The sequence below is a fragment of the Cydia strobilella genome, chromosome 13 (genome assembly GCF_947568885.1).
Source record: "Cydia strobilella chromosome 13, ilCydStro3.1, whole genome shotgun sequence".
NCBI classification, from domain to species: domain Eukaryota; kingdom Metazoa; phylum Arthropoda; class Insecta; order Lepidoptera; family Tortricidae; genus Cydia; species Cydia strobilella.
In genome coordinates, this window is record NC_086053.1 from 10581120 (window position 1) to 10602566 (window position 21447).

Here is a 21447-nt window from a genome sequence, read left to right on the forward strand (position 1 = left end):
TGATGAGGACCAACCTGGTTGGCTTATTGGGGTGACTTCAGAGGAAATAGCTAAAAAATTCAAAATATTGTACTAGCGACTGCCAAATAAAATTTCGGGAAATCATTGCATTGTCAATGTTGTTATCAAGGAGGTACAAAACATTTTAGAACAAAAACTAAGGTATGAAAAAAATATCGGCAAAACAGCTGCCGCGTTTACTCCCTAGGAACAGCAAACCAGCTCATTGCTCTCGACTTGTAACAGCAAAATTAAAAAAATTATGTCTACAGCTCTAAACCACTATTTTAAACTTCCAAATCTGAAAAAGTGGCATGGCGGAGAAGACTATGCATTTAACGTAGAGATCATTGCTGCTACAGAGGTCTATTTTCAGGACTTTCAGGAATCGTATTTTTTGGGCGGCTTGCTGAAAGCAGAATACCGTTGGCAAAAATATACATAGTGTATTTATTTTTATAGTGTATTTATTTTTCTACCTTAAAAAAAAACCCGAAAACGGGTATTTATCAAACCACCCTCGTAAATATCGACAAGTAACATAAAAAAATAAGCCGGAACACGTAATGGTATCTGAATATTCTGAATCGCTATTAAACTTAACTTGCAGAATGATACCATATGTCCACTTTTAAATTGCAGGATTTGTAGGATAAGTTCGGTTCCGATAGCTCGTCCGTATTCCAAGAAAATTACTGGTTACAGGAAAATTAGGTTTACCAGAGGTAGCTATTATTAGTGTACCTGCCTTATTAGTAAATAAAAAGCGCAATTTATTTTTAACTTTTATTAAAATTAACTTACAAGGACGGCCATGCCTAAAACATAAGAAATGCTTCAAAAATGTGTAATTACATATTAAAATTTGAAATAAATACGGATACAAAAATGGGTTTGGTTTTTACTCAATATTATTTTAAAATTGAATTAATAAAACTCTTTTAACAGGTTACATTTAATTTCAAAATACTTATATGATACACGTATTGATTGTGGGTGTGATGATAAGTATGAGATTCAAATGGTTGTTACAGGTACCAGGTACATAGACACTAAGCAAACAATCGATATCTTTCAGTAACGATGTCACGTAAGTAATATATTTATATGTTTTCCCTATATCTTACCTATGCTTTACATAAGTAATTCTTATGAATGCGTATATCCTATAACTACAAATGATGTTAAAACTACGTATAACATTGCAAAATAAACAACAATGATAATGAACAGTCCTTTACTAAGGCCTTATGTTTTCACTTTAAGTCTTGTCTTGTAAATGTTGTTTTACTGTAGTATCAGACTTCATATCTTAAGCTCTTGCTTGGGTTGTGTTGTGTAATAAAATAAAATAAAAATTGTGAAGCAAACTAGAGCATTTCTTACTAATTTATAACTTTTAAGACACTCGTTTAGGTTTCAACGATGAAATAAACATCTCTTTCAGAATAAAACAATACGTATAAATTGTCATTCCATCTTTACAACCGTCATCTCATTTTAAAATTTCTTATTATAGGTAGGTACTATGATCAAATCATAATCTTTGAATCTTTTTTTATTAAGTCTGACATACAGAAATGTTGGCACCCTCAAATGCAATAGCAGGAGCGCGTGAGCGTAGGGTGTTAGCTAGGACCTGAAGCCATCATTGTTTGCTATTTTGTTTATTATTTTTATTATTGCTGGGAAACAAAGTACGAGAGCACGAGGCCGAGGAAGGCGAGTGGGAGCGAGACGGCGATGGCGCCGGCGGAGTTGCACTCGTCCTTGTCGCACGCGCTGCAGTGCTGGACCTGCTTGGCGGGGTCGGTGAAGATGCGGGCGGCACCCTCTATGAGGGTGCAGCTGAGGTTCAAGTTGTGAGCGTCTCCGACGAGGCACGTCCTGGCGACGGCGCCGTTCTCTGCAATTAGAGGTAATCAAAGTTAATAGTGACTTAATACTTGTCTGTTAGCCATCATCTTCCATAGTAGAGGCATATTTAAAAAAAAATGTTGGTTTAACTGAACAATCTCTAATTCAGATAGCCTGCCTTTTAATGCACGCCGTTTTAGACCCAATTTAAAATTATCTAATACATGTATGTAAAGTACCTATAGTGTACGATTTCTACCCACCGGCTGGAGTCGGGCCGGGCCGGGCCGGTGCGCATTTTCAATGTGCCTATTATGCCTATACAAATACCTGCATTATGTATGGCAGACGCGATGGAGTCCGTCCGGAGCCGTCCGCGTCCGCGAGGAGCCGACTGGCTTACAGCCGTCCAAATGTGAAATGCGCTCCGACTCGTACTGAAAACAATATCAACAAAATATATGCCACAAATACTTACTCATGACGATCTTGTGGCAGAAGCGGGATGCTCCGAGCACGCCATCGTCGATGTCACGGGGCAGAATGCCGCCTAAGTACAGCCTGTTGAAGTTCACAGAGTCTTGCGTGGCGCAGTCCTGCAATGAAAGGTAATGGTTCAGTCGAGACACATTCACAACTTTAATGACAATTCGAACAATGCTTCTAAGAGATCACTGCGGTCTGCGAACGTTTTTGGTTGAAGAAATGTCACTTTTGATACTGACAGATCGTTATCGTACCGCAGTAATCTCAGAAGCATTATTTGATCGAACACGACCGAAGGGAGTGTTTTATTATCGAAAAGAGTTGCGAATTACCTCAATTACCTATTCGCACATGTATCGTACAACGTTTTACAGTATACATATGGCCCTTAAAATTTTCGAAATAGTAACGTAATGTGCTCATTATCGTACTAGTGCGGTAAAGTAGCACTATATGTACTGTAAAAACATTAATTAAACGGATATGCAGGCCATCTAAAAGCGTACCAGAGAGTGGAGCAGCAACACTCCATTTATACACGCAGTAGGTAGGTATAAATTCCGTGGTTGAAAATGATTGTCTTGATGACAGATAAATACGTGGAATTTTACACCATATTTTAATGGATGTTATCTCGTATGTGTTACACATTTATGACCACCGGCCTTGACTACTAGAAATAACACATTGATTTAGGTAGGTATGAGTGGATGCTTAGAAAAGAGGTTGTCCCGTTTGCCGAAAGCACGTAACATAGTTAAACTGTCTTTGAAAAAAAGGACATTACGGTATGATTATCGAATACATGTATATAATATTTTTGCAATTGATATATTAACTTACCACTAACAAATTTTTCGGGGGCGTAGCTGCCGCGCAGTCCCTGGTGTTCTCCGAGACACACTGGTAGCACCTCAAGCATGACCCTGAAAATAAACAAAATACCATATATTAATAAATTGTATAATAAATGTGAAGTCTATGCCGTGTTTAGATTAAAAGCATATTTTCGCACCAAGTTTTTTTGGTAACTTTGCATGCATAAGTACTCTTCAACTACTCAAAGAATACAGCAGGAAATAATTCAACAGAGCTGATTCTTTCGAAAGTTCACTTTCAGGCAGCCGGAATGATTCCAGCTCAAAAATCGGATTAGCTCTATGTCGTAATAATATTACAATGTCATCCAACTTTGGTTATCCAAAAGTAAGGTTCCGCCACCAATTAAAGTGGATAACCGATAACCGTGTCATAATCGTATTATTATCTATACCATCCTGTCTATGATTGCGGATAGAATGGATTGTCCGTACATAATGCACTGTTGTGGACTTCATAAGCCCAGTAACAGTGTATAGTAACTGTAAATTTAGTTAAGATATTTATTGTCACTAACATAGTTTTTTTAAGTTTTATTGTAAGTATACTAACATATTATGAGCCATGAGCTCGAAATAAACGATAATTTTATTATCTATTGCCGCAATCAGATGTTTTTAGAAACAGCGAATTCAATAATCGATTCATGCATCCGCAACCCAGCCTGTTCCACACGTCAACTACATTTCAGTGTATAAATAACTGCTCCATTTAACTGGATGACTCCTCGCTATTTTGGCTCTGTCTCTTGTGCCCACTATTCCATAAGCGCTAAAGCGCTTTTTTCGATATTAAAGGGATTAAAGGGACGTACTAATTGTAAACAAACTATGTTTTTTCACGCATAAATAGGTTGCGTAATCTGTTCGAATACGTTTTTTGTGCTGCCTATTCAGAAATATGGGTTACGAATATTTGATAGGTTTACAAATAAATCACTCGATAGAGCTATTTTTAGTTTTAGTTTTTAAATTTTATAGGTTAGTTACTTAATTTTGTATTAATTATGTAATGTAATTATATCATTAAGCTATTATAGGTAACATAATTGTATTTTAGGAATGATAGATGAGGTTATGGTGGCCAATTATCTCATCGTTCTGAAATTATGGTCATTGGTGAGTTTTCGTCCGTTTTCTTCCTCTATCAGATACAGTGTCATCCTATAATCAGCAGCAGAAGGAGCCAAGCTGGAAAATGACTTGCACTCGAAAGATGATTGTCATCTTTCTCAAATCGCATCGAATAAGATTAAATTACGGTAATTTAATCAACCAAAAATCTCAAAAGAGGTCATTCCATCAATATCAAGCACATTTAGTAGCTACCAACTTCTCGGGCGTTCAAAAATTCGCAGAGTATTTTGTCAGATGTTGCTTATGCAATTATTCACATCACAATAAAACTGTGTACACATTAATTTAAACACCACGACCGCTTTGCAACTTCGGCTAGTGACTAGTGACTCTATAATTCGTACCTACATAAATAGGTACAAAATTTTGTGCTAAAAAATTGTATGTATACAATACTGTATAGGTAATCTGTCTGTAACTCTTTGCAAACATAGTTGACAAAGAGTAATAGCGATAGTCGCTACCTCACAATGAGTCACAGTTCGGGGGGTCAAACTGATCCCACTGATTGCCTGATTAGTGGTCATTGCTCGGTCCAGCCAGGTCGACTTACGCAATTTCCTGTTTAAGCAGATCGTATGTTCTAATTGAACTGATACTGTCATCTAATGACTGTATACATCATGACACTTACGCCTGGTGAATAAGAATTAAAGTTGCATGATAGTTTTTGAACTTGACCCTGGAAGGTACTATTAAAATAACTGATGTCATGAAAAATAGTGCTGTTTGAATACGTTTATGTTATGTCGTTGAAAGTAGGTTTTACACCTGTAATAACATTAAGCTGTAATAGGTTGGTATATGCTTTGCTCTTGGTTCGTTGTAACGGCATCGTATCTCAATATACGTAGGTATATCTAAACGGAAATTATTTATTACGTTGCAACCTTATGTTAATGTTAGAGCTAAATCCATTGCCCTAGTATCAAGAATATGGCGATAAGCCCCAATGCTACCTAGTGCCTGCGCAAACGCCGCATATAAAGAAATATGAACTCCGCAATGTGGGTCAGTTGATAACCTCTACTAACTGTACCTTCTACTTTTATCACAAAGTAGATCTTTGCGGAGCGATGATAATACGCTTTTTAACTTTCTCTAGTAGTTTTGTTGCCTACCAGAGCCACAAAAACAAGTATCTAGAAATTTAATGATAAGTTCAATATTTATCTGAAACATGTCTGAAACCAAACATGACAAGACCAATTGATCTTTAAGTGAAACCATAGAGTAACTTATACCTAGAGCGGTACTGTCATAGTAAATTTTGTAACCACTGTAAATTCACTGCCATCTATCGACATACCTTGAAACTAAAACTGAAGATTTATAAAAATACGTTAAAATTTATTTAATATGGATAAATGATTTTTTTATTTGCATTAATTATTTTTATATTATTTTGACCCATGTTCTTTAACGGATATGCGTTAAAATTATAAATAACAAACGAAACCGTCAACGCCCTCTATAAGAGAGTAGGCCAAAACTAGTGGCGCCCTCTGATCGAGAATAAAATTTTCGTGATTTCCGAGGCACGTTTTTTCCTTAGACTGTATCCATCTATTACGGAGTTATATCTATCTTTGGTGAAACTAAATGCGGAGATGAAAAGAATAATGAGCCTAATGATTGTGGCGTTAGTAACTATCACCAATGCGTATTATTACGACTTCAATTCAAGTTTAATTCTTAATTACCTATTAAGACAGTAAGGAGTAAACATTTTATGATTTTAAGACAATAACCATGCTGCTCAAAAAACATAAATAACGCATAACTTTAATTCCCGACGAATTGAACTCTTAGATTTTAATCTTAGAATACTACGTAATAAAATTCTAACCTGATTTATGGACAGGCGTTTAAATTTGACATGTTTATTACTAAAGCCATTAAGATACCAGAAACAGTGTTGTTTAACGCCAAAGTAACATACCTACCATTCAAATTATAAGGCTATAAACCGAAAAACTTTTGTTAGAGTTCGGTACCCAAAGTGTAAAAACAAGAGCCTATTACTAAGACTCCACTGTCCGTCTGTCTGTACGGACAGACAGACGGCTGTCTGTCACCAGGCTGTATCTCATGAACCGTGATAGCTAGACAGTTAAAATTTTCACAGATGATGTATTTCTGTTGCCGCTATAACAACAAATACTGAAAAGTACGGAACCCTCGGTGGGCGAGTCCGACTCGCACTTGTCCGGTTTTTTCTTTCTTTCATTTACTTATTTACTACCCGTGATTTTGCTGAAGGCTGATAATAAAATCTCCACTTATTTCTCACCCTCTCTCCCGGAGCTCAGAACAGCAGGGTCAAGTAAACAATGTTATTCCTAGTTACAAGTCAAATTTATAGCAATGTTTTTGTGGTTCCGAGCTCGGGCAAATATCGACACAAACTTGAGTTATACTAAGTAGATAAGAAAGATGGTGGCTTATCCGAGAAGTTTCGAAAACATCGAAGGCTGATTAAAAGGTTTCCCATCAATAGAGCGCCAATAACTAACGGGCCAATTCGAACAATGATCTAGATATCAACTAGATATGAAACAGAAACAATAACGAGATATTAAAGAGTCATGTCAAATTTGACATTTCGCGCATTTTGCGATTCCGAATGTTCTCTTGAACGTTCTCTTTAAGATTTGCTTAAGATATTACTTAGACATCCAATGCATATCTAATGGATATCCCAAAACGTCACAATAATTGTAGCGTGAAATGACAATTGGTTTCTCGAATCGAACTGCAAAGATAACTAGTGGAGAACTAAACTATAACGTATCTGTTAGATCGTTCTCGTATTAAATTATCACGTTGTTCGAATTGACCGGTGTGCCTATTAATTACTTAAGCATTTTATTGTATATTGTCTTATTCATTTATTAATTTGTGGTTATTATCTATGACTATTTTGTGAACTAACTGCCACTATCGTCAAGTGTGCGTTGGTGCACTGAGTAATAAACTGCTAGATATTACTCTAGGTATCTTTGAGTCACATGAATGCGTAGGTACCTATTGAGTTACAGTCTCATTGGCACAAACGTCTAATAGTGTTCACATAGATTTACAACGTCCTCCTCAAACGTGACCTATACTATTTATTCTGGCGTCGAAGTAACCGGTTAATTTAAAAACATACCATAATATGTAATATGTACCTACTGTTAAAGAATGGCATAAGGCAATTTAAAAAATGATAAGGATTTAAAAAAATTGTGTTTAAAAAACTTATAATGCAAAAAATTTGTGTTGTCTTGAATTCTATTAATAAACTATGCCTACAATATTGATACAGTGTGAACTCTATATAACAACACTCAAGGAACCGGACGTTTTTTGACGCTATAGTTTTCGTTATATGTATAGAGAGAAATTAATATTAAAGTAAGTAACTATAAATAGCCAACAAATGTCGATGTTATAGGAAGTGAATCGTTATATCGAGTGACGTTATATGGAGTTTACACTGTATATGTAAAATTATTAATTTTTTCCACTACCCATGTACAGTCAACCAATTTGATTCCTAGGCCACTATAGAACCATTTCATAATCAATCAAGTTATTTTTCCTACGACAGTGCTTATTAAGTGATGTACGTCATGTGACTGGTAGTTATTTAAAGCGACAAGGTTTTATAAATCCAAGGGCCTAATCAAATTGGTTGACAGTATGTCACATTATGAATACTCAAAAATCATATCTAGTTAGCAAAACATGATCATGAGACAATAGGCTCGTAGAAAATTAAATTACAGTTACTGCGAACATAAATAACTACATATGAGATTCTTATGTACATTTTCGCTATTGATTCGAATCCAACACCAAATACATGCACAACAGCGAATAAAAAAAATTGGTCATGCGTGAGTTGGACTAGCGCCTTAAAAAACAAAAATATAAAAAAAAACCAAAATACACCGACACAGATAATGACTATAATGTGAAATATTAGTATTCGCGTAGTAGTTACATGCAATTTTGAGAACGTGGTAAAATCTCCTTCACGGGACAGGTATTGCCTAGTGTGGAGGTCAGTAAAAACTGTATCCAAGTGAATATTTTTCGGAAACAAACGATATTTTTTTTAGCTCGACACTAAATTGGACGCATCTGCAAATAACTACATCTTTGCTTATTGCTATAACGATTGGTATCAAGTTATTATTGATTAAAAAATAATACTTAACTTTATTTATTAACCAATAAAACTGTATGATATCGCATGCTGAGCTTAAGCGGTTATCAGTACCTATCACACACTGTCCCGCACGCATACCGGAGCGACATGCGAGTCGGTCTCTACATTGGATGCGAATTCGCATCCAATGTAGAGACCGCCTTAGACCTCGGCCTCATGGTATAATGATGTCATACTACCTACTTATAGTGTGCTTACGAGTACATTAGTAACCATCACATGTATCTGACCTTTGCGCTACACTACACTATACTGCCTAATAGGAGTTACATTAGAACCTTCTGGTTATGGTAACCCGGTCACAATTGATTGCGTCATAATCATAACTCTTTCCCTTACAGAGATGTTCGATACGTGATGAATTCTAAATGATTTGTTAATGTATCGGTATCTGTGTTCAGTGGCGAACGAATCGCTTGAATAGCCATCCATCTACTCTATACCTATGCACTTTGAAGGTACTAAAACAATCTGGCTAACTTATATGTTCAATAAATATTACGCAGTAGACTTATGACCGGGATATGGACCGTGATATAAGTCTAGTGAAATGAACCGTGAATTATTCAAAACTGTTATTACGCAGTATTTCTAAGTAATGAGCTAAGTTTCATTTACCAGTCACCATACATAAATATTTCTGTGACTGTTTCTGTTTTAGATAAAACCTTAATTTAATAAATAATAAGTAAGCAAGCGGACTGTTTAGGCTTGAAATGAAAAGCTGCAGTTGCACCAATTGTCTGCAGCTTTAACCGTTATCATAGAACAAACTCCAACACAACATCAACACGGCTTACTCTTGTGTGGGTACGTCGGTTACGAACACGAACAAAAGCTAACTGTACCCACGCCTCGCGTTTGTATGGAACGTACACGTAGTACTTTAACGTGGTTCATAGTCATAGTCATAGTCATAGTCATTTATTTTATAAAGCCAATTTACAAGTCAGTTGCTAAATAACATCAAATTACTATACAGTAAAGTTCATCGATTAAGTTACATCATATTAAAATAACAGTAAAATAACTTACATTAAAAATTACAATAATTCATTAAGTATATAAATAGTAAAGTCACAAATTCATTGAAATTATTATAACATCTATAATAGCAATATAAAAATAATAAAATTCAGCATTTAGCTGCCCTTATACATTAAAAATTCATTGTAATTATAGAACGAGCGCTCAATAAGCCAGTGTTTTAGACGGCGTTTAAAGCTATGCAGACTTGTAGCCTCAGTGACAATGCTTGGCAACTTGTTGTAGACCGTTGGGCCCATCACGTGAATTAGCTTGGACGACTTCGCAAGTTTGTGGCTAATACCCACGAGCTTGTGTGCGTTTCGCGTATTGTACTCGTGTACCATTGCGTTCATTTTATAGGACGTAAGGTGTTCACGCACGTACACAGCCACTTGCATAATTACTACTGCGGGTAATGTGAGAATGCCTAGTTTTTTGAACAGTAGCTTCGCCGGAGCATCTAGCGGCTCCCGTGAGATGATGCGTATAGCACGTTTCTGGAGGCGAAAAACTCTCTCCCACTCGGCGCAGCGCCCCCAGAGCTCCGCCCCGTACTGTATTAGAGAGTGGACTGTAGCAAAATAGCATGTACGGGCTACCTCCGGAGTCACAGACTTGACGACTTGACTTAGGGCGAAACACGCGCTGCCTACTTTGCCGCACAGTTTGTCAACATGACGATCCCACTTCAAGCCCGAGTCTATTTCAAAGCCCAGGAAAGCTGTGCTAGTAGTTTGATCGAGTAGCGTTTCTTCAATTCTTATTGCCAGCGGCGCTGCCTGACGACCTGATAAATCAAATTTCATGAAATGCGTCTTCCGTAGGTTAAGAGCCAAGCCATTGGTTCTAAACCAATGGGCAAGCTGCGCCGCTGCTTCGTTCAACGCCTTCTCGACGCCATCGACATTTGGAGCAGTAACAATTGCAGCAACGTCGTCAGCATACATTAATACCTCGCCGGCTTTTATAGCGTCTGGCAGGTCATTTAAGAGCAGCGAAAAAAGCAAATTTGAAACTGACGATCCTTGCGCAACCCCCATCTGTGCGCCCAATGGATCCGACCTCACTTTCCCACCATCACTTACCACAACTTGTGTCCTATTCTGGAGTAGGCTCGTGAACAAGGACAACGATTTGTCGTGAATGCCGTAGTGGCGCAGCTTGCCTGTAAGCACTGCATGGTCGGCCACATCGAATGCCTTCGAGAGGTCGCAGCACAAGACGGCGACTTGCTGCTGACTCTCTCTGGCAGCTACTATGCGCCGTACCAGTTCACGGGACAGAGATGTAGTGGATCGGCCCTCACGGTACGCATACTGTCTCTCAGACTCTCTTCCCTTTGGAGGCCTCTCGCAGATCTCGGCCGCGACTTTGGATGACATAAGCCTTAGTTTACCTTAAAGGTACCTCGGTCCTGATAAATGCAAGGTAGACCTTGCCTCGATATTGATCAACTTGACATTGCAACAAGCTGCGGACATTGTTTTTAACTTTTAACCATAATAGTCTTATATTACATTGAATGAAAATATTTTCTAGAAATAACAAAGCGTATAGTTGAAGTAGAAGTAATTTTATGTTTCTCGTTATTCATAGTTATTTTATCACATGTTACTGCTCTATATACCTATGTAGTTTAGATATGATTAAGGAAATATGCGTATATTGGTTTTTGGTAGATTAATAAAAATTTTGGTATATTACCTATAATTTATAGACTATAATTGCTATAAACAATGAGCTTAGAAATCATTTTTCATACTTACTATTATAAAAGGTCAGTCCATTTACCATAAGTTTATGTTAGCGTTACCTTTGTAGTTATAAATAATTTTAACTAGTTACGTATACATACGTATAATACGTATACGTGTTTATTACATTCATCTCGGTACTGATTTCCACTTCAAACATAAAAACAATATTAAATCAAATGGAACCAACTTTGGATCAACTTCGGAGGTCGTTACCTCGACAAGAAACTGCGCATGCCTGCCCATTAAAAAGTTGTTTTAATAGATTCTCACCGGTTACTCCTTTAACCTCCTATCTCATTCATGCACTTGCTTTATTGAAAACGAATCCTTGTGCTGTTTAAATTTGTTCCATATTATGCAAAAAAGACATGCAACATACTAATACGTTACTTGACGCCTTTTGCCACTTTAAATAAATATTTATCAATAATTAAATTGCAATTATGCCAACAATATATTTTAATACACAGTTCTAGTAGTTTTTAGTGGTCAATCACTGATTACCATTTCAAAAATATTGGCAATAAGAAAAATCTGTCTTTCATACACCATTTCGTCTAGGTATTTATATATTTTACTAAAGAACAAAGTATTTTCTGCGACTTTTATATTTAACTATACCTACAGTAGATTACGTATATAAAACGAACAAATGTTTATTTTTATATTGCATGAAATTTTTATTGTAGTTTAGTTATCTAGTAAATCTCTCAATGATGATATTCGTAGAACTGAAACAATATGGTTCCAAGTTATTTGTTTTCCTAACGTTAATGTTTTGTTTTTGAGGAAATCTCCTGGTAATGTCCTGCGTAATACCCTCCCGCTGCATTTGGCTTAACTCATAATGACAGCCATTACAATGTTTTGTTTTTTTACCAAACTTTTTGGCCTTCTTCCAAAAGCGTTGCGTAAATATTGTATCAAACAATAAGTCCTTTGTTTTGCTGCAATTATGTATATGATTGTCTGAACTGTGCTTCTGTGGATAAAACAAAAGTTTCTCCTCAAGTTAACTGCAGGATTATCATAACGCAATCTACCTACGCCTTCAGTCGCTAGGGACATCATTATAGTATCAATCTTAATATGACTATACTATTGTACAAACTATTATCACTGCCATCACAAACGTCTTATGACATCATCACATTCATGGCTTAGGTATTTATTTAAAGAAACTTCGCAACCGGCTAAACACGCCTGAGGTACAGAGAACGGAATTTATAAAAAATCGTACCGCTTTTTTAGATCACACTACGGCTGCCAAAAAATTAATTACTTAGCAATCTTGAGGATTTTCTCTAGTGACTTCATTGATTCGAATCCTGATTTTTTGACTTTCGCTCAATAGAAAAAATCACGAACGCACTTTAAAAATTTGTAACAATTTATGCAAAAAAATTAAAATTGCTTCTAAATATGCGTTTTTTATTTTATTTTGAGGGAACTCATCGATTTTTAGGGTTCCGTACCCAAAGGGTAAACGGGACCCTATTACTAAGACTCCGCTGTCCGTCTGTCACCAGGCTGTATCTCATGAACCGTGATAGCTAGACAGTTGAAATTTTCACAGATGATGTATTTCTGTTGCCGCTATAACAACAAATACTAAAAACAGAATAATATAAATATTTAAATGGGGCTCCCATACAACAAACGTGATTTTTTTTCTGTTTTTTTTTTCCGTAATTGTACGGAACCCTTCGTGCGCGAGTCCGACTCGCACTTGGCCGGTTTTTTTTTAAACTTACAACAAATTAACATTCAAAAACATGATATTCGCGGTCCCGAACACGCACATCCATCTAGCTCACGCTTACGCTCAGTGAGAGTGAGAGAAGAAAACGAACCTTCATTGTCGCCAATACTGTTTAGTAAAATATACAAATAATATAAGTACACTCAAAGGATTGATCGCACCCCCCGTTTTCTCTTGGCATATATAATAAAAGGCCAAATGGACCATCAAAATGACTTCATCATAACTTTGGTTAAAAAAATATTGAAGGGCGACGAACCTTCATCTAATAACAAATATCATATCATATAATATATTTGTCATTTTTAACACAGCAGTGTCAATTCATGAATCAAGCAGCTTTACTGGCAATTTAAATATCTAGTCTTGACCTGATCTTGACTTGAATACTTAATGCCTATACATGGTGACCATTCATAAGTCCTTTTAGATCGCCTACTTGACGATGTGCAATTGAATTGAAAATATGTAGGTATTACGAGTGTGATCAGTTCTGTTGCATTTTTGTTAGAATATAATAGTTTTTAATTTTAAAATTAAAAACTATTATATATTAAAATAACTATATACTAATATATATTAAAATTAAAAACTATTAATCCACTGATTGACTGCTAGAATTAGTCGTTCTGATAGCGCTGTTTTTGTGATTCTCATTGAATAGGATTGCCCGGTCGAAGTATTTTACAGATGGTGCCAACATAGGTTTTAACTGTCAGTCCTAGGAAAAGTGTCATTCTTGTTTTTTTAATCCTTTAAGCCAAATCTAGAACCAAACTAGAGACAGATAAAACCCTTTTGACAGTGCTAAACCCCATATTGCATTGCCTACTAGAAGCTAAGTTAGTAAAGGGCTCCCGGTATCCGTGCTACACGCCAACCCGTGCGTCCATGTTCTTAGCTCCGGCGGCGGTGTTGAGCCTCCGAATGACAAGAACCCGTCGAGATCCGTGCGTTCGGGAACGGATCTGCGGGCTCCGGAGCCGCGGTCCTCGGCTCCGTTCGGGTATTGAATACAAGGCGCCGCGCGCCGGCGGACCGACCCACCTGACCGGTTCGAGTTTAAAAATATATACTTAAGTTAAAATTTGTTGTGGTTTTTGTGCCGTGGCGTAATCATTGCAACGAACCGAAAATACAAATCTACCTTACGATTTTTTTTTTCTCCATGATGATATCATTCCTCATGAGAACCTTGACTACAACACATCATCTTACAACATGAATGACTAATAGGTAACAATGGGATATAACAGTTTCCTATAACCAACGGAAAACTATTAATTAAAGCATCATAATATGCATTTGACACGACGTGTAGGTACGTTCCGCTACGTATATGTATAAGTATTTAAATCATACGAGTATACCTACCTATAACCTTGTCTAAGTAACCTTAGGTTCAGTGAAACAATACTAAACAATAAAAATGATTTTCCAAAGATAACAAGAACCATGATCATATGATCATGTGCATCATGTGCATGAAGACGTTTGATACCGATAGGCGATAACAGTAAACCTACATACATAACCATGTATGTAGGTTTGGCATCTTGGTACTTTACTATCACATCAGCAGCTAGCACTAGCTAGTTAGCGTGATGCACTTAAGAGTCCCCGGCAAGCTCGGTTCTTCATACAAACGTAGCTACGCTCTCATTTTAAAACGACTAGCTAGATTGCTCTGAAACTTTGTACTTACAATAGGATAAGGTATATCTAGGTCTGTAATTAGTTTATGTGGGTTCAGATACAATTAGTTAAAAAAATACAGCGAATTAAAAAATTTCACACAAAATTTTTGCTTTATTTTGTTTGGTTTATATACTAGCTCTATATAAACTGATTAAAGACCTAGATATACCTCGTTTCATTGTATGTGCAAAGTTTCATTACAATCCAACACGTAGTTTTAAAATGAGAACGAAACTCCGTTTTATGGGAAAGTGAAATTCGGTCGAGTTTGTCAGGGACTCTTATAGCTAGGCTAGACTAAGCTAAAGCCAGAAAATGTTTTACTTGCGACATTTAGTGAGTTACTGTATAGTATATTATATGAATATAAAATGTATGTAAAAATAGAAAACGTGCAAATCTCATACATGACACACACACTAAAAATAGTTCATTGCTATTCAGACGTAAACATAATTATATACATAGAATCCAGTTTTTGCCACATCGCCAATAGTCAACTGATGATGATGATTCGACAGTAAAATATGTGTACATTATGTCTGAATATCAATTAACTATGTTAGTGTAAGCTTTTTTAATACATAGTTCATCAAAACATTGAACTGATAGTTTGCGTACTTATTAAACATCGTGGATAGAGTAGATACAAGTAGGTACTTTGATTGATACCCAGCTAATTTATTATGTACTCACTGCCTGATTCACAGTTTAATAAACGTTTAAAATTTGATCCGATCCATATAGCATCAAGATCGACTTTTGAAGTTAATTAAAATTTGAATCAGGCTGACAGTTATCAATCAATAATATCTTTGTCAATCTAATCAATAAATATAAATTGTATAAATCAGTTTTTATACGTGGAAAACTCAAAAGTCGTTAAATAACTTCCGTTGGTTATTTCCATGGCAGTAAAATAACTGTTAATGAGTCGAACAATAAAATCAGAAAATAACTTAATGTGTCTGCTGCTTCTATTGGTGACTCAGTGTTGGTATCTGCTTACTCAAGATATTTCGTTCAATCGATGATATTTCTATAACCTGTAACATCTAATGTTAAATAAAAATGTCGATTTCCGTTATACCTACGGTTTGGCTATAGAAGGTATTACTGCAATGTTCTGCCACCAGATTGCAGCACTAGCCCCTTTATAGTAAACCATAAAGTAACTTATACATACTGTGCTTTTAACAGTTTTTTGACAAGTTTTCAAAGATATTAAAATATTGCATTGATGCATCAAGGCGGTTTGTTTACAGAGGACCTACCGAGAAACGCGAATCCGAAATTTCGCTATCTGCCTCTTTATCGCTCGAATATGCAAGAGTGACGGAGATGTTACCTACATAACGAAATTTCGATTTTCTTGTTTCGCGATAGACCTTCAGATTGTGGTAGTGGCGCCCCCTACGCAGAGTTTCGCGTAATATTGCCTTTTAGGTAGGCTCCTGCTTAATCAAATTATCTATAATAAATATGCATTTAAAGTTAATAAATATCCGTTTAATGCACCAACTTGCATGGCATGTAGGTGGAACAGAGTCGTGTTGGCTCTCTGTCGCACTTGTAAATTCGTACGTAAGTGTGCCAGGGAGGCAACACGTCGAACGTAGTTCGCGATATGCCCTCAGTTCACTTAGTGCGGTGACTGGTTCTAACCTTCATTTTATTACAATACCGGTCCAGTCAGTAACTGATGTCATCGACGACTTCGTATTTGCGATCATATTTACATCATAGTGTGAATTCAAAAAACAAATGTCGGACCCGGGTATGTCCCTAAACTACGTCCATGGACCCGGGTATGCCCTTAAACTACGTCTAAAAGAGGTATGGGCACTGTGAATGTCATCTCGCTTTGTGTGGTAGGGCACAGCACAGCGGATGTCATTCCCAGATCTAGAGCCGAGCCCAACTGGGGCAGGACCTCTACCTTACAGAAAACCGGAGCCAATTACACTAGACCCTACTCATAGTGTTGAGTTCCTTGCGATGAGTAAGCTATTATTGATGCTGACTGTATTTATGCTCCAATCATTATCGCCAGCTGTCTGTGTGTGTTTACTCTGATGGAATGTGAATGAGACAGAAACTGACCTTGATAATAGCAATCATTGGGTTTATGCAGACCTTGATGATCTGTTTAAATAAAAGCCGCGATCTACTATCGACGCGGTTAGTTAACCGACTAGTATATCAGGGGGTTTTCAGAAATAATGATACCATTTACTTTTTTTAAACCATCAACTTTTGGGTTATTTAGACTCAGAATCATGAGTACTATTGAATGAGACAAAGTAAAAAAAAATGTCCCCAGTATTTCATACAAATTATAGGTGTCAGTTTTGTAACGGTCCATTGAAAATGTAGGTGAAAACAAAACTGTAACTTTTTTGGGACATATTTTTTTTCTTTTTAAATCGATAGTCCTCGTGATTCTGAGTAGAAATAATCCAACAGTTGATAGATTTTCGAAAAAAGTAAATGGTACACATTTAAGTAAAAATGCCCATCAACGTTATGCCATTTACCTACCTACTTCATAAATATTATCAAAAATCATAAAGAAAACAAAATGATAGTAATATAGGACGATAGCTATTATAAGTGCGTATTATATGTCGATAAATACAAATTATTAAAGCTTTAAATATGTGCTTGCAAGCGCTCTTTGAAAGGCTTTACGGCAAAAAGCGCCTACGAGCGCTGGAACAAAAACGCAGGAAGGAGAAAGGCGCATTGTTTATTCGTAGTCAATAATAGGTATTTTCTGCAGTAATAAGTCCACGGAAAATTCTATTGCATTCCAGGAAAAAATGGGGTTCAGAAAATAATTTATATTCCTAAAATCAAAATTGCTTTGAATCGTAATCGAATGACTATACGAATCATTTCAATCGAGGACGCCTTTTTTAATTTAATCTAAGTAGTTAGGTACGAATAGAAGAACTAAGCCATTTTCCACAACATACCAACATACAACTTAATTTTCCAGTGAAAGTGATATTTTTGTAATTTGTAGAAGCCTTAATTAAAGAATGTTTTTTTAGAGGCGATGGGCTACTTTACTTGATGACGGGAATAACCTTGTTTGGATATTAGAGCGTCCACATCGCGCTCTATTGCGCAGAGTCATAAAAAGTCTGGATGTCTTCCAGATTCTGGCAATTTGTACAAACATGATTCTAAGTAATACCGGGAAACACATTTTTATAGACCATATTTCTTTCTTTCTTGAGTCAGATCAAGTCTGATCTGCAAGTAATGTTTAGGTGTCAGTGCTTAAAATGTAAGCACTGACACCTATCGTATTTAAAACGATCTAACAAGGTCTTAGAAAATATGAGGAATATTAAATAGTATTAAACTCTCCGTTAACGTATATGTAACAAATAAAAGTATGTAGTTAAACGAATATTCCGAATAATAAATTTTAAATACGTCCCAACATAGCCCCCCACCCCTCCTCCCTCCTCCCTCGACCCTTTACAGCGTTCGTTTGCATAGTTTTATATCATATGCGTCAATAAGTAACGTAAAATATCGTTCGTCTCGCGCGTACATGTACGAGGGAAATGCACGATAATTGAATGACATTGTCAGTGTTCGTTCAAATTGGCCTGATTAACAAGTTGGCTTGCTTATGTCATTTGTATAAATTAACTATGTAGAATTGAATAAATATGTGTGAACTATTGGCCTTGTTTGTGTTATTCGTTTTAGTCACTGCTAATTTTAAAACTCCAAACATGTTATGAAAAAACTTAAGAAATTCAATATGTAAGAAAAATATATACTGCTCTTAAATAGTTATATCTTGGGTACTAAGATGAAAGTCGTATTTTTATACGCTGTATGGTGATGTATGGCTTTATGGGGTAGACGGTACAAGTAGGTAGTAAACATGATTATTTTATGCCATAACGCATGACTGAATGTCTTGGAGGCATATTCAGGTTTTCAAAATATTATATTGTTTTGATATTAATTGTTTTAATGTCAGTCTGCTCCTCCCGCATTAATATATTTATTTTATGAGTGGAGATTAATATCACATCATTATTAGAAATATGGATGCGCCTCTCAGAGTATTCCCTGCAACATATACTTTAAAAAACCGGCCAAGTGCGAGTCGGACTCGCGCACGAAGGGTTCCGTACCATTACGCAAAAAATGGAAAAAAAATCACGTTTGTTGTATTTCTGTGTTTAGTATTTGTTGTTATAGCGGAAACAGAAGTACATCATCTGTGAATATTTCAACTGTCTAGCTATTACGGTTCATGAGATACAGCCTGGACGGACAGACAGACAGCGGAGTCTTAGTAATAGGGTCCCGTTTTTACCCTTTGGGTACGGAACCCTAAAAATGCTGAGTCATTTTTAGCCTACTATACTGAAAAGGTAGGTGGATGTTTTTCGGGTATGTTTAGGTATCTACGTGTACCAAACGAATAAAAACTTTAAGACTGCATAATCTTAGACTGTAACAAAATAATAAATGATGGTGAAATAATAAGTTTACGGAGTAATCTTCATATTTTCTCAAAACACTTGTACAAATAAGATGGCATCCCATCTCAGACGCGGTAAAGTTTCGTCCATTATTCCGTCCATTCTGATGGAGATGGGATTGGCCCAGATAACAAGTAGTTCCCAGATAATAGAAAGGTGATAGTGTTATTTGTGTTCCATTGTATAACGACGCAAATTGTGTGGAAGCGGTACAGCCTGTTTTTATATATTCTCACATATTTTTAGCCCTAATTTTAAAAGCATGGTCCCATATCATAGAAAGCATGAAATTTGGGATGCGTGTAGTTTATACAAATTATGGAAACAAAAAGAAATATAGTAAAACTCGCTTAAAAAAATCTGAAAGAACCGCGCCAAAAACGCGTTTTATACGGAAAGCATAACAAGCGTAAATAATGTATGAAAACAAGCTGCACGAAGCGTAGGATGTAGGAAATCATAATATTAAACGTGATCGTAAGAAACGGGTTTTGCAGTATGTGACAGGAAAAGGTATACGCACAAATTCTGACTAAGGATATATTTCTGCCTTACAACACAGTAGGTATGTGCGATTATAGAAGCATTAATTAAGCAAAAAAGGCTAAATATGTCTAAAGACAGGCTATGGACGGGCTATAAAAGACTTAAAAACCTAGAAGCCCAAATTCAGATACACGAATCTACTATCTAAATGCTTGTTTGTCACCGACGTGCTATAAAATTTGCCATACAGCCCGCCTGATGGTAAGTGGCCACTGTAGCCTATGGACGCCTACAGCTCCGGGGTGTTTATTTTATTGCGCTTTGCTTTGCCGACCCTAAATTGATTGACCATTGGCACAGATCTCCTATAAAAACTGATAGCTTTTAAATTTTATTCAACTTTCTCTATTTTTGTAAATTAAAACAAAAAATAATAATACATTGTGTAATTTAATCACTGTAGGTAGTTATGCAATATTTATAGAATTGAATTTATTACAAAACAAATCTATAAGGTTTCCACTTACTCTCGGACTTATTCGAGAAAATTGGAGCTTAAATAATTTTGCCGCTCACAAAGTTAGCAAAAGTTAAGTGTGTTTAGTGGCCTGGATTATCTCTAGTGCCACTAAAGTTGTCACTTTCGCGACCAGCCACGGTAAAACGTAAGCAAATGTACGCGCGGCGAATACAGACAAGAAAAAAATCTGAAATCGCTTGAATATGGCACTTATGCGTGAATTATAAGTGTATTTATTTATTTTAATTTATTTTAATAAGGAAAAGAGTAATCACTCACAATTGCAGTTTTATACATGCAGTATTTTTTACTTTATAATGTGTATTAATATGTTAAGTTGTTTTCATTTATTGTACTTTTCTGTTTCTCTATTCCTAAAGATGTAATACTTCAGTTGATAATTTTATTACAAAGAATTTTATTATCTTATTGAAATTATTTAAGTATTTAACAGAGGTTATTTAAAAAGTAACTGAGGCGGTAGTAGTTCTCATACCTACCTCTGATACCAACACAAAGTCCGTTAACTTTAAAACTGGCGCTACGATTCAAAACGAGTAAAATATAAATTCGAAAAAATAACTAAATACAACATACCGAATTCCAGAAGGGCCAGCATGCAGACCAGACTCAACGCGGTGACACCACTTCTTGCCATTTTCGAGACTGTGAGCACGGGTTACTGTGTACGTTTGAACTCTCGCGAACGTTCGGCAAGACTGAGACCGTCCGCCGTTCTCCGCCTGCGTGTCGCCGGCTAACACATTTACGTGTAGGATGCCCCAACTTCGGGAATCTCAGGACATTCATGAACTTGTAGACTGTTTGTCCCTATTGGAAACTATTATATCTAACTGGCCGCCGATTTGTTGGCAGCCGGGAAAATGTAAGTATTTTCATTTTTGTGATACACGTGAAACTGAAAGTACTGTGATGAAAGGATTTGGGTGGGATTTTAATTTAATTGGTATTACCAATACCTGGTAGTGATTTTGTTTACTAAGATGTCAAATGATATTATTACTTGTAGATATGAGAGCACCAACTTCAAGTTAACAATTAAAGTGATATTCTGCTCGAAACATTTTCTCAAGACTG

The 21447-nt window shown here is 36.2% G+C and overlaps 1 protein-coding gene across 1 annotated transcript; it reads right to left on the reverse strand.

The window, feature by feature from the left end:
* Positions 1–772: 772 nt before the first annotated feature.
* LOC134746694 (uncharacterized) lies at positions 773–21102 on the reverse strand. The gene is made up of 4 exons (XM_063681217.1): positions 20947–21102; positions 3187–3269; positions 2336–2453; positions 773–1906 (listed from the first exon to the last, which is right to left on the reverse strand). Exons 1-4 carry the CDS (start codon positions 21005–21007, stop codon positions 1680–1682), a joined length of 489 nt encoding a protein of 162 aa, XP_063537287.1. The 5' UTR covers positions 21008–21102; the 3' UTR covers positions 773–1679.
* Positions 21103–21447: the final 345 nt, after the last annotated feature.

Bases quoted from the DNA above. Each gene is read 5' to 3' on its own strand.
- LOC134746694 (XM_063681217.1), bottom strand. From the start codon at position 21,007: ATGGCAAGAAGTGGTGTCACCGCGTTGAGTCTGGTCTGCATGCTGGCC. The intron at 3,270-20,946 runs GTATGTTGTATT...GTTTATTTTCAG, and splicing joins GCTGGCCCTTCTGGAATTCG to GGTCATGCTTGAGGTGCTAC. The intron at 2,454-3,186 runs GTAAGTTAATAT...CTTTCATTGCAG, and splicing joins CCCCGAAAAATTTGTTAGTG to GACTGCGCCACGCAAGACTC.